Source organism: Siphateles boraxobius, unplaced genomic scaffold, assembly GCF_051911475.1.
Source record: "Siphateles boraxobius isolate OS27281-9 unplaced genomic scaffold, OSU_SipBor_1 29, whole genome shotgun sequence".
NCBI classification, from domain to species: Eukaryota; Metazoa; Chordata; class Actinopteri; order Cypriniformes; family Leuciscidae; genus Siphateles; species Siphateles boraxobius.
Window position 1 is genome coordinate 1,403,638 of NW_027508908.1, and position 14,366 is coordinate 1,418,003.

General features: G+C 38.2%; 1 protein-coding gene across 1 annotated transcript; it reads right to left on the minus strand.

Moving 5' to 3' along the window:
• Window positions 1–253: 253 nt before the first annotated feature.
• On the minus strand, window positions 254–11,706 carry LOC143754004 (protocadherin alpha-3-like). Its single transcript, XM_077246940.1, has 17 exons — window positions 11,536–11,706; window positions 11,014–11,082; window positions 9,150–9,313; window positions 7,942–7,986; window positions 7,758–7,847; window positions 7,582–7,671; window positions 7,195–7,302; window positions 6,815–6,928; window positions 6,639–6,732; window positions 6,227–6,339; window positions 5,956–6,129; window positions 2,576–2,701; window positions 2,226–2,477; window positions 2,028–2,126; window positions 692–864; window positions 419–578; window positions 254–265 (listed from the first exon to the last, which is right to left on the minus strand). The coding sequence occupies exons 1-17, from the start codon at window positions 11,609–11,611 to the stop codon at window positions 254–256; spliced, it is 1,959 nt and encodes a 652-aa protein (XP_077103055.1). The 5' UTR covers window positions 11,612–11,706.
• Between the last annotated feature and the right edge of the window lie 2,660 nt (window positions 11,707–14,366).

Here is a 14,366-nt window from a genome sequence, read left to right on the forward strand (position 1 = left end):
TCTACTGTGAGGATGTACCACTCCTCTTTCTCCTTATCCAGCGGTCTCAGAGCTTTTATGGTTCCCTCACTATCCACAGAGAAGATATCCTCATGTGACTTCATGTTATAGCTGACTGTAACCACTGGACTTCCTGTTAATGCCTTGACCTTCCCCACTGTTGAGGCCTCAGGTTCATTCTCCTTTATTGTGAATGTGTAGAAGGGGCTTTCAAAACTCACACTCTCAGTGAGAGAGGCAATTGTGAAGTAGATTAAGACTTCAGCTACAGAGAGAAGAAATATGTTAATCTTGACATGTTTATCAGATCAGGTTTGAATATTGAAGGGGAAATTAACTGCTCCCAATACGAATTGTTTATTTGCTCAAATTATCTGCATTGTTTTAACACCAGAATCACTAAAGGAATTATGCAAACTAAGCCCAAACCTTCATCAGTTTCTGGTGGTGTTCCATGATCTGTCGCTATAGCAGTGAGGTTTAGCAGTGTGTCTTTTGTGACCTCGCTAAGGTCAGAGGTCAAAGTGATGTTTCCTGTTTCAGCATCCAATGCGACCATTGAGGAGTCTTTAGAGAAACTAGAGAAAAACAACATTAATCTGTCTTAACGGATTGATGTAGGTAAGGGTGTCTATGGTTTTGCCTTCATATTACTGATGCTAATGAAATGGAAGTTTAGTCTTAAGCTTACCTGTAGCTAATTAGCGCGTTGCTTCCAGCATCTTTATCTGTGGCCGAGAGTGTCAGCAGCACATCTCCAACCTTGGCGTCTTTAACCAGAATGCTTTTGCTGAAGGTGTCAGAGCTGAAAACTGGAGCGTTGTCATTGACATCTGTGATATTGACCCTCACTGTGGTGATGTTCTGCAGAAAGTGAAGCCAAGCAACTCTTTGTATTACAGACCAAAAGTTAATATTTACAATGTCTAGTATCTAGCCTAAGGATTGTACTAGTATAAGATCCAGAGCTTTGAATATTGACAAAGCATTGGATCCACAGTCCAACATGTTTGTCAAGAGTACCCCACTTAGATCATCTGCGCAAAATAATAATAATGAAAAAAACATCTGCCTGGTGTTTGCTATGTGTCATTTGGGTATGTAACCTTTATAGATGGGCTTCTCAACTCTTGCCTCAGGATCCAATTTCCTGCTGAATTTAGCTCCAACCTTTATCAAACTCACCTGGACTTTCTAGTAATCCTGCAGGAAAGTGGACCTTAAGGAGGAGAGTTGAGAAACCCTGCTTTAGACCATTGGGCTACCATCCAGCTCCTACCATCCAACCAAATATACCTGAATCAGCTATTCAAGGTATTCAGGATTACTAAAAACATTTCAGTCAAATGTGTTGAGGCTGGTAGAATCTAAACTCTAAAGAACATTGGCTCTCTATGAGCAGGTTTGCACACCCCTGCTTTAGAGCAAGGTTATCAAAACCTGTTCCTGGAGAGCAACCTTTCAGCAGAGTTCAGTTCCTATCCTGCTCCAACACACCTTCCAGACAGCAACATAGTGTTGGCCCAGATCTGGCCCACATCTGCTTCACGTGGATTCCACAGGTACCAGATGTGGGCCAGATCTGGGCCGACACTATGTTACTGACTGTAGTTTTGAAGTAATCCTAAACACCCCAGACAGCTGGTTCAGGAGAGTTTGAGTATATTGATTTAGTTGGAGCTCAACTCTTGTGGAATGTAGCTCTCAAGGGATTGGGTTTGCCTTCCCCTGTTCTATGTAATTATGTGCTACTTTGTGCCTTAAACAAAACCCTAAAATATCTTTTAAAAATTTGGTTCCATGAAACTTGCAAACTCTGGAAAACCAAACAACTTGGCAGATATTTACACTCTGACTTCCATATTTTGCATAAAGCCTGATGAACAGATTGGAGCTTGCATTTCAAGATAGTTCTTGTGATTTTTTTTCTACACTTGCAATATGCACTTGAACTCCATTAACAGACTCAAAACTGTATTGAAGTACAATAACGCATCATGGAAATCATAAAACTAAAAATAAATTACATTTCCGTGTGGCATCCCATGATCCATAGCAACAATGACCACATCATACACATCCTGTGTCTCTCGATCCAGCTCCTCGATGGCTAGTAGAGTCCCATCCTAACGATGAGAATGAAATAAACATTGTTGTTTTATTTATTTAAATAAGATCTGAACATCTGACAATACATTGTCATGTTAATAGGTTCATGTCCTCACATCTCTGAAGCTGAAGAAATTGCTGTAAGAGTAAGTGCTGATGGTGACACGTCCGTTGTCTCCAATGTCAGCGTCTGTGGCTGAGATTTTGCACACCTCTCCAGGTGACGAGGGTGTGTACACACCTTCCTGGATCTCAATGGGCTCTGGGAGAGGAAGGAATTGTGGGTTGTTGTCGTTGACGTCCAGAACAGTGATGATGACCTGAGCTGTGGAGCTTAAACCATCGACAGGCTGGTCTACAGCTACCACCTGAGAAAGACAATGCAAGCATCTCATTCAGAATGAATAGTCATCCTGTATATTTTGTTAATAGCTGGATTTAAGAAATGAATGTAATAGCTTTTTACCTGTATGGTGTAATTGTCTACAGTTTCTCTATCCAAGGTGGCATTTCTCCGGAGTGATATTATTCCTTGACTGTTGATAACGAAGGTACTGTTATCCATGATAAAATGACCTTTAGAGAACCCACCCTAATTGGAGAGAAAACCCAAAAAGGTAAGTACATCAAAACAAATAAGCTTGACAAAACCTTACATGGAACTTTACATGATTAATTTGAAGATCATTTAGATCTTGTGTAGTTTACATACTTGAGCAGTTAGAAGAGATATTCCTTGTATACTTCCATGACTAAGCTGTAGATAAATTGTTTTGAGCAGTTGGTAGCGAATTCTACCAATTTGTTGCTGGGGTAGCTAAGATGTTACTAAGTTTTAAGTTGTTGCTAGAGTGTTCTGGGAAGTAGCTTAGGGTTCCTAAGAAAATGCAAATGATTTCTGAGTGGTTGCTATGTGGTCACCATGCAAGAGTGATGAGTTACCTGTGCATGAAAACGGAAATGCAACAACCTAAAACACCTTTACAACTGCTTAGCAGGGTGTATATAAGAAGGGTGTTATTATGTGGTTGCTAATTTTTCCTGGTGATTGTTAGATTGTTGCTAAATAATTTTGAGAGGTCGCAAGGGCATTTCTAGGCAGTTACTACACAGACAGACTTTGGTGGATGTTGCTTGAATACTATAAGCAGTGTTGTGCCTGAACGCGTTCATTGAACGATAGTTTGGGCGAACATGAACTGAACGTATTGTATTACTGCCTGATGAACGTTACTGTGAACTCGTTCATTCTGGTATCTGTGAACGGTAGCACTCTCATTTTAACTTCGTTCAATAGGATGCCAGATTTCTATAGAGCCTTCTAGGCAAAAACCCGGCAAAAGCATTGTATTGGAAAAAATACCCAAACTGGCAACACCAGCCACCAGTGCCGCACCGCCGCATGCGTCATCAAAACAAAAAGCAACAAGGAGGCGTCGTATGATCATTTAAACAAGTTTTATGACAAGGTCGGTGAGGATGGGAAAATTATTACATTTCTGTGCAAACTTTCCCCGCCAATAAAATAATTGCTGTCTGTGGTTCTATATGGGCTGTGGCAATAATTTTGAAAAATAATAGCTCGCAGCAACATATGGAAAAAAGGGTTAACTAGTTCAAAATTTTAAAGTGTGAACTATGAACTGAACTAGTTCATTTTAAAATTTGTGAACTGAACTTTGAACTATTTACTGTAGAAAGTGAACTTTCCCAACACTGACTATAAGAGTAACATTTGGAAATGCAGAAGTTTAATAACGATTATAAAATGGTTAGTTCCCTTTCAGTCGGTCACTCCCAACATCCAACGCGTCAGTGAACCGACGAATTGTGATCTTGCTTGAGAGACCAATCCACTTTGAGTGTAACTAAACGAGCCAATGCACATTGGCATGCTGGTTTTGCATCTGACGCTCCGCGGGTAAAAATACGGAAGCAGATGCATCACATATTTGCCTTTGGCTTCAGAGCTGAGGGGTGCATGTGTTCTGCTCTGCCAAATTTTAAGACAAGTGTTCAGCTGCGAGTCTGCTGCTCTTCCTGGAAGGTACCTCTCGGTTGGTGTTGGTCTGACGGTGCTCTCAGTGGAGATCGTGAACTTCAGAAAGAGCATTTCTAACAGCTGTTTTCACAGCTCTTCAGAGAGGTTGCGCCTTCAAAGAGTTGTGGGAGCACACAGCGGACTGAGAGAGCAAATTCCTCATAGAGCAAGCATAGGTGTGATTTCTGGGTCTTTTTAAAGATATCATTCTGCCTGTGTGTTTCTGGATGCAGTCATCATCTGGCTCTGGTTTATGGTCACGATCACTGCCTCTCATGTCTGGGTCTGAAGCACACTGAGGTAGCGTTTGTAGATGCGTCATGTTCTCATTGCGGGAACATGACCATCGCATGTTGAAATCGATCTTGGAGCTGGGAGTTTTGAATCGGGCCCTTCACAAGCTCCCGTTCAAAATGTTGACACAGAAACACATTTTCTAATGCCCAAGTCCCCGAGATTGGTTTGCAGCGATCAACCTGAAGGACACTGTACAGTCAGTGTTGAACTGCTTGAATTCATTCAAAGGCAGCGGCCCCACTGAAATTATTTCAGAGGCTCCTGGGGCATATGGCAGCCACAGCCGCAGTAACGGCGCAGTAATGCTGTAGTAATCCCACTTTATATGAGGTCGCTCCAACGTGGCCAAGTTCCGAGATGGGCATGGCAGAGTGACACGTGCCGGGTTTCCATTACCCCGCACTGTTGCCAAACCTTCGGCCCGTGGTTGGACCCTTCGTTTCTACAGGCAGAAGTTACCCTAGAACAAGTGTCCAGGCATGCTGTGGTTTTCACGGATGCCTCTGCCACCGGCTGGGGGGGGGACTTACTATGGTCATGCAGTCTCAGGTCTGTGGACGGGTGCTCAACTGCATTGACACATCAACTGCCTCGAGTTGCTAGCAGTACATATTGCGCTGCGCCACCATAAAGGGCCGCTCCATGGCAAGCATGTAGTGGTCTGAACGGACAGCACTGCGACCGTTGCGTTGGTGAAGTGGAACCTATTCGTTGAGTGGTGTTCTTCCCAATGGGGAGACCACCGGAGATGCCTAATCAAGGCCATGCTTTCCTTCCTTCAGCATGGGTTGGAGCGAAGGTTGTCTCCATCCACCCTGAAAGTGTATGTTGCTGTGATTGCCGCACATCACGATGCAATACTGTGCCCAAGGTTCTAACCACTCCTTTTTGTGACCAGGTAGTGAACCTCCAAACGATGCCCCTGAAGGAGGCAGACCCAGCCCAAGCTTTGCTCTGTCCCGTCCGCGCTTTGCACCTGTACATGGACCAAACACAAAGCTTATGCAGGGCGCTGAAAGGGCCAGCAACTTGGCGTTTTGCGAGATCCCAATTCGTCGGTTCACTGACCCGACGTGACGTCTCCGTTCCCTCCTTCAGGCACTAAGACATTTTACCTGCAACCATCCTTAGCAAAATCTACAATCAATATAGTTCCATGTATTAGGTATTTCAGCTAATTAACTGTTTATTATTTATGTAATGAATTATGAAGGACCTATGCTGGTGTTATGTTACCTTTCATTTTGAGGCTACACCCTTCCCGCTCTCAAAGAGTCTTCTCTTATGGGAGATACATTGATGCGCGTGTCTGTGTGAAAGCCCACAGTTTCCGAAGTGCGGAGGGAATATGAATGTATTTAATAGTTTATTAAAAGTCACGGCTTAAGGTGTTGTAGGCAGGACGCCAACGCCCTTTAGTCGTGACTTATTCACAATACAGCACGCCTCGAATCTCACAATAATTATATTACTTTATAAACAGACAGTGATTTTTTCAGGAACAGTACCAGGTCTAGATCAGTGACTCTAGTCTGAAGCAGCAACTGATCCTGTAATGAATTTTCCAGAATAGATGAAGTGTATTCATCCTGGTCAAATTTTGGAGAGTTGTCATTCACATCCTCAATGGTGACGGAGACCACAGCGTTAGTCGTCTTACTGGCATCATCCTGCTGAGTTGCCTATTTATAAGGAAATGATGAATAGAAAATATGATCTCTTCCGATTCATAACAACAGCCTAAGGGTTTTCATGAATGTCTTCAGAAACATCTGATACCTGTATGTGAACAGTTATCTGGTCGATTTCTTCTCTGTCTAGCGCTGTTTTCACAGAGATGACTCCACTGTTTTGATTAATTTCAAAGTTGCTTTGATATTCATTTGGAAGGACTGGAACAGAAATGTGGATATTTGCTTTCTTTTTATCAGAAACTTAATATAGAATATGAGTACATTTCTTTATTCAAATAGAAGTGTATTATTAGGTGTGTAAAGTGCTTGTTTTATCACAATTACTGTGCTTGACTGTAGTTTGGTGGAATTTTTTATATTATCAGAATTAAAATCAGTTTTTCACCTCTAGCTCTCACACGTCTACAGAGAAACTTTATTTGTAAACAGGTGGAGGAGGTTATTTAGATTAGGACACATGTCATGTAAGTGTGTTGTAAATCTCCTGTTAACATCACCTGCTGTTATGCTGTAAAGTATAGGCTCGTTGATGCCCGTGTCGCCATCTTGAGCTTTTATGGCCTCAGGAGTGACGTCTGAAAACTGTCCTATCTGTGCATGGACAGAAAAGACACGGAGGGTTTTATTTGTTTGATCAGACTTGCGTTTAAATATTGATCATGACGTCATTTACCTGGTTTTCCTCAATGGATGCCTTGTAGAGACTGTGATCAAAATAAGGGTTTAGATTGTCAAAATCTTCAACTGTTATTGTAACTGTTGTGGTGTCACTGAGATCTCCTATATCCTGCAAAGAAACAAAAACAAAAAAAAACTGTTTTATTACAAATGTATATTCAAAAATGAAAATTGTGTAATTTATTTTTCGTTCTTTCATGGAAAAAGCAGCTCGGACATTCTGCTAAATATTTGGTTTTGTTTTCCACGAGTGAGTACACGATGACAGAGTTTGTGTAAACTATTCCTTTAAAGAATAAACTAACAAAGCAATTATTTGGAGTTTAGTGTCAAAGTAATCTGAAGTTGGTTGGATGTCAGAGAGTTTGTCTTTACTTTAGCTTGCACAGTGAAGATGTACTGTTCAGCAATGTTGTAGTTCAGACGTTGTTTCAACCTGATGTATCCGTCATCTCTCACTTCAAATTCATTTGGTGCTGGAGGCTGTTAAAAGAGGGAAAGTGATAAATTAAAATGAAATTCATGGACACAAGCTGTGCTACTGACGAATTAAATATATTATTTAGTTTCCTTTCCTTTACACCAATCTGCATGAATAAAAACTATTAAAAAACCCATGTGATTAGGTATGATTAAATACTATAATTGATTGATAGTCCTGTTGAAAATGTAACTATATCTAGTGCCTGATACCAGTAATGCGGTTTTGTGGAAGCCTATTATGATATTATATAAAAAATATGAGAATCATTCATGACTCACCAGTATAGAATATGTAATATTGGTGTTGTCTGGAGAAACATCTGCATCTTCAGCTATAACCCAGAGCACATCTGAACCCACAGCTCTCGTCTGGAGCAAAAGACACAGTACAAAGAGATATGAGTCTCTGTGATCAAACACACTTCTGCTGTATAAAGATATGACGTTACACACACCTCTGACACTCGGGCGCTGTATGTTTTACTCTGGAAGATCGGAGGATTGTCATTGACATCCTGAACTTCTAATGTCCTGATGTTTTTCAGCTGAAATGGAGAATGAAGATTTTATAGTGAAGGTTTACGTGCTGAATCCTTTTTACTTATTGAATGATTTGATAATGTTATTGTTTAAACTTACCGATGGGTTTGGGCAAGTGAGTGAATAATACAAAATACCTCCTGACTAGAAGAAATAAAACACAAAATGACATGTGGCACTTCATTTCTTTATGAAATAAAAAAATAAAATTGAATACAATTAACTATACCTAAGCTAAACTATTAGTCAGTAGGGTCTATTGTTTTTTTTGTTTTTTTTTTGTTATTGATAAGCTTAAATCCCATTAAAGGTATTAAAACTGAAAAAATAGATGTATATATACTGTAAAAAGTAAACATGCAGTTGTTGCTTTAAGGAGGTATTTCTACCTGATTCTACTTATAAATCCTAATTTTGTTGTTGTAACCTAATTAAATCAGGTTTATATAACATAAAACAAGGGAATACTGTTTTAACTTAATTGAATTACATTGATCCAATATACAATTTCCAATAAAGCTCAGGATGGACACATTCGACACATGCGCACCATGACTACATCAGACCTATAGAGGACAGTAGAGTCGTGATTCGTGTCAGTTACAGGACAACTGCTCAAGGACAAAGAATAAATTTAGGGATTAAGTGTTTTTTTAGTGATTAAGTTATTTTATGTGTTTTTCAGTAAAGGGAAATATGTTGGTAGTTTGTCTTAATGTTTAATGTTCAGTTATGGTGGATATTTAGAGGAGTTTCTGTTTTTGAATGTTGTGGTTTCTATTGTGCTGAAGAGTAGCTAGCACTTATGTTCAGGGTGAGGGCACTTATTGAGCTATAGTACTGTCCGTACTGACACCTGTCTTTACTGAGTGGTTCATTATTTTGTATAATGATGAATGACACGACTTGATTGAAAATTAAGCGTCTGTAAATCTATTTTAAAATTAGGTTCGACAAACAAAAATGTAATAATAATGTAAATTAAACTAAATTAAATTGTATGTAAAGAAAGGGTATGGGTATGATGTATTTACATCAAGGTGGAAAAGGACTTTCATCATATAAAACAAAAAAGATTATATCAAACTTAAGGATTTTACGTAGTTGGAGAAATCAGGTTATATCTGCTGACAGTTATGCTTCAGTAAAATCTTATTGTTTCAGTTTGGTTGAATTCAGTAATAATCAATAATCTTAAATTTATTTCATTTCAACAAAACCAGTTATTGTAGATGTTACCACATGAAGTAAATTGTTGAACTGACAGAAAAAAAATCAGAGTATATGTAGATCAGTGAGAGACGAACCTCCTTAAGTTGATCAGCATCCAGTGGTTTGATGGTTCGTACAGTAGCGGTTGAGTCTCCATTAGAGTAAACCAGCTCCAGAAATGTTACACCAGTGGGAAAGAGATATCCCTCCAGCACCAGATGTTCATCAGGTCCAATATTAGTGATAATCTCTACATCTCCTGAAGGCCAGATCAAATACATATTCTGTCACACAATCTAAACATAAATGCTAGATAATGCCATAATTGTTCTTGCAATTACTACTCTTAATATTCACAAGCAAAGGCATTTTAAATTACTACAGAGTTTTTTTTTATTATCAAATATCAATTATTTTACTGTTGGGGAGTAATAGTTATATGTAACTGAGTTATGTAATTTAATTACAAAAAATGTGTAATTGAATGATAGTTACTTAAGAAAATGTTAACGATCACAAAGGGGGTTACATCTGAATATTTTCTGTAAAAAGCTAGGATATGCTGAATTGAATAATATTAATTTTATTGGTTGCCTGTTTTTGATGTGCACGATGTCTCCTGCTATTTAAAGGCCGTTTAGTAAAGCGATTCTATTCTGATTCTTTTGATTGATTCTTTAGGCTACAAGAGTTGCCACCATGGCGAGTGATGATAAATGCGTACCAGAGCTGGAAATTAGAAAAGTAATCAAATAGTAGTCAAATGATACTCATTATAATATTATAATCATTTACAGTCAAACCAAAATGTATTCAGAATTTCAGACACCTTCAACATTTCTCACATTATCACAGTTTATTCGCTATAGTTTAGAAAATGGTAATAAAATATGGCAAAAACTCATAGTTATCAAACCAAGCAATGTTTAATTTTGTTCAGTATGCGTTGTAAAAAGGTCACATTAGCAATTAAAGAAAAAACAATTAAGCAAAACATGGTCAGGTCAAAGTGTCTGAATAATGTTTGGTCCCAAATTTGTATACATTTTACTGGTCACTGAATGAAGAATTTTATTTTCACAGTTCACTTTATTTTGCTAACCTCACTACATAAATAAACTACAGTCGTGTGGGTTTTGTGTCTTGTTCCTTCTTGTCTGTCATGTGATTCCCTGTTTGTCATGTGATCCTGCCATGTGTCTTGTAATTTGTTAATAGTATGATCATTGTTCACAGGTGTTCCTTGTCTTGTAATTAGTCTGTGTATTTAAGCCCTCCTGTTTGCCCTGTGTCTTTGTCGTGGATTGTATGTTTTGCATCTCTGAACATTTCTTTGGTTCCCTGTTTTTTGGTTTCTTGGACTCTCTGCCTGCCTTTGGATTACCTGTTTGTCTTGTTCCCAACCTTGTGCGTTTATTTGTATGGATGGCCTACCTGGACTTCGACCTGTTGCTTGTACATTTGATTACGTGTCTGGATTTTCCCCTTCTTATTAAAGCTGCATTTGGATCTAAAACTTTCTGGTCTCAGAGCAATTTGTGACAATCGTGTCCTGCACCCACTAGTATTAAATACCCACTAGTAGTAAATCTAAAATATCTGGTGTCTAAATAATTTTTGGTTTCGACTGTACATTACTTTTAATAAAGTAATTGAAATAGTTACATTTCTTATTACATTTTAAATAGGGTAACTTGTCATCTGTAACCTATTACACTTCCAAAGTAACCTTACCAACACTGCTAAGCTATTTTTTATGGGCTGTTTCAATACCAATATTAAAGTACAAATATACAAAGATAAATGTTGGCTCTTGAATTTTTTTTTTTTTTTTGCTTTCAAAGAAAGCATAAAATAAAAACGATCATTTAGACCCATACAATGTATTGTTGGCTATTGCCACAAATATACCCGTGCAAGTTGTGAAAAGATGCATCTAATATTGTGGCCATTTCTCACCTTCATATCCCTCCTGGATATTCCCAACTCTGAGATTGGTTCCAGTTGCACAGTTTATCTGTGAAGTACCTTAAACAGAAACAAATCATGTTTGAGGACTTAACAAACAGCTTAAAGCATGAACATGTTACGGTAGCACAAAATACACTAAATCACACAATACAGTAACAACAAGATGAATAACAATTTATATGAGCATAAAGTTTTAAAATTGTTTTCATTATGCTGGAAAATGTACAGACCGTTCTAATTTCTGATTGGAAAACTAATATTACTCCAATGTTCAAACTCATGTAATTTAATCTTAATCATTTTACTTAGGTGTATATTACTAAATAAAGCGGTTTCCTATTAAATCCTGACAAGCATTTTACTTCATAAGAAGTTTTTTAACAGTAGACAATAGATTAAACTAAATATATATATAACTAGATATATCTTATTAAAGTAAGTTAGGCCTCACATCCACATGTTTGAATTTAAAATGAATACTACAGCTGGTTATGAATAAATTTGACTTACCAATAGCACTCCTAGCACTGTGGACATGAAGACAAGCTAAAATAAATAAAATAGAGAATAAATCCATCTTTTCCATAATTCACTGTCATAGCCGCCTGTATTATGAAGGCTGGCAGGGAAGAGAATGAATATTCCTTGTGTAATTTCTCCCTGTGAGCTGTTCTTTATTGTATGCCATAAAACGTTATTATCTGGTGTAAGCAAGTATCAAAGGTGCTTCATTGAGGCCAATAATAAGGAGTGACATGGGAGGGATTTTCTGGAAGTAGTTTCATGTTTTGAGTTTATCAGAGGATATCTGAGATTTTAAACCTAACTTTGTTATTACCTTTACTTGATCTTGTTCTACCATTCCTCCACATGCAAATGTTTCAGTCATCCAGGTCTATTCTTGTTTATTATGATGAGTCCCTCTGGAATTTTGAGATTAAGACGGCGAGAGTCAACAGTAGACTTTCTGGAATTAACGAAAAAGCTGGTCCAACCCTGACATAGCCTAGCCTACCTCATTTCTGTGATAGTTCTTCTTAATTATTCTACCATCACTCCAACAACTCCATCTTTATTAGTAGGCCTATTGTTGAATATTGATTATATTGTTTTGTTTCACAATTTATTTTTATGTAAAATTATGTTTACACGCACGCACGCACACACACACACACACACACACACACACACACACACACACACACACACACACACACACACACACACACACACACACATTTATTTTAAATCGTAGGAATCCGTAATCTGTGTCCTTCATTTTCTGATGGAAAAAGGGAGCAAGTCTTTTAGTATGGAGTTAGTGATCACATACACTCAGTTGCACTTCTTGTAATTGGGAACAGGGGCGGAGCGGGGGGTGGCTAATTGGGCTTAAGCGCCGAATGGTTTGTCAAAAGCCCCGAATCTTTTAGGTTTTTTAAAATAACTTCAACTTTGTTTAATTTCCTCTCAGAATTTCTGATGGAGCGGCAAAAAATTAAACAATGTGCGTGGTGGCGGACGGTAATGCATCGCGCATCACTCAACTTGTTTTCCAACTGCCAATAAAAACTAACGAAGAAGAATATAAATTAATCTTCTTCGCCGTTGTCATCAGGGGTTGGCCGCTTGCGGGCTGTTGTATGTTTAAACCGGCGTCGTAGCGAGCTTACTGGCTAACCGGCTGAAGTTATTATGGACATCATAAAGTTTTTTTATACGGAACACTAACAGTAAACCTCACCGGCCGGAGAGAGATTCAGAAGCAGCGTCAGACGAACCGCGGACAAGTGTTACATGTGAATCTGCTGTTGTAGGCCTAACACTTGAGTTAAGTGATGACAACAATTCCAAGTACAGATGCATCAATATCGTCAATAAGTTATTTCCCCCCCCCCATACTTTAATTTAAAAAGTAAATCTTTAATATATTCTAGATTCATTACATAAAAAGTTAAATATTTCAAGCCTTTTGTTGTTTTAATCATGATGATGGGCTTACAGCTCATGGAAATCAAAACTCCAGTACGCCTATCTCAAAATGTATTAGAATTTTAGAACAAAGAATTTTTTATACGACCTGACAAGATCTCTAATCAGCTAATCAACTCAAAACACCTGCAAAGGTTTCCTGAGAATTCAATCTGTCAGTTTTGTTCTGGTGGTGCAGCACAATGACCTTTTCCACAATATTACATTTTTTTGAGATGCACCTGTAATAATGTAATAAACATATTAGTATTTACATAATTAAAGGAATTGTTATGGTGAACAGTGATAATGAATAAATGGTAGCAGCAGAGTATTGCTAATTAAATGAATATCACTGTCCACAATTTTATATGTAAGCTTTTTGGGCAACGCATCATTAATTTACTGTAAGATATTGCACAATATCATCAATATTTAATGCAGCAATTCTGAACAAAAAGTATACATATTTAATAATAAGACACAGGTCTTTGGAACTTTTATTGCACACATGAGACTTAAATTATTCTCAGCGAGTTATGGTGGCGTTTTGGCCCCAGTCTAAAAGGGCTGCTATATAAGTTTTACACGCCACCAGATACCACTGTGTGTTACCTATTTAGGCAAACTTAAAAATAGTCAGATAATGGTTGCCTCTTTTTAGTTGCCAGGGGTGAAAATGAGTCATCCTTAACATTTTTGGTGTTTTGGATTCACTACAGCTGGAGAACAATTACATACAAAATAGGTTGTAGGCTCTACTCTGTGATTTTTTTTTTTTTTACTGAGTAGGCCTAACTATCATAATTTTCCCAGGTAGTGTATAGATTTTTAGGCTTTCTAATATCTCAAACAGCCTGAAAAATAGAGCATTTAGCTGACGTAAATGGGGAAAAAATCTCGAAGGGAGTATGCCCCTGCCCCTAGGTTTGGGCTAAGCCCCGAATGTTTACATCGTCTGGCTCCGCCCCTGATTGGGAATATTTGCCTACTCCCATAGGGAGCTGCCTTCTTTGGGCCGGTTTACACAGAGCACGTTTTGCATTCTCCTGCACTGATTTTTATTTGTTTTTCTATATAGAGATGATCTAGTCTAGATATTTGAATGTTGATGCACTCTGCTCCTGACCTGCAGAGGGCGCTGTTGCATGTGCTGTTTCCCTCCAGGAGTTATGGTCTGAAAAAATGTATTTGTACTGTGTACTTAAAAAAAAACTTTAGTTCGACATACATAGATATATGGGTATCTACCCACGCCTAATCAACATTAACATCTATTGTTGTGCATGGTCTTCTCAAGTTTGTTTAAACAGCTTTAAACGCTTCCAGGCTCTATTATATTACTTCTGAAGCTGAATGCAAAGCTACCG

Bases quoted from the DNA above. Each gene is read 5' to 3' on its own strand.
- LOC143754004 (XM_077246940.1), bottom strand. From the start codon at position 11,611: ATGGAAAAGATGGATTTATTCTCTATTTTATTTATTTTAGCTTGTCTT. The intron at 7,672-7,757 runs GTGTGTGTAACG...CTTTTGCTCCAG, and splicing joins ACAGCGCCCGAGTGTCAGAG to ACGAGAGCTGTGGGTTCAGA. The intron at 579-691 runs GTAAGCTTAAGA...GTTTTTCTCTAG, and splicing joins AACGCGCTAATTAGCTACAG to TTTCTCTAAAGACTCCTCAA.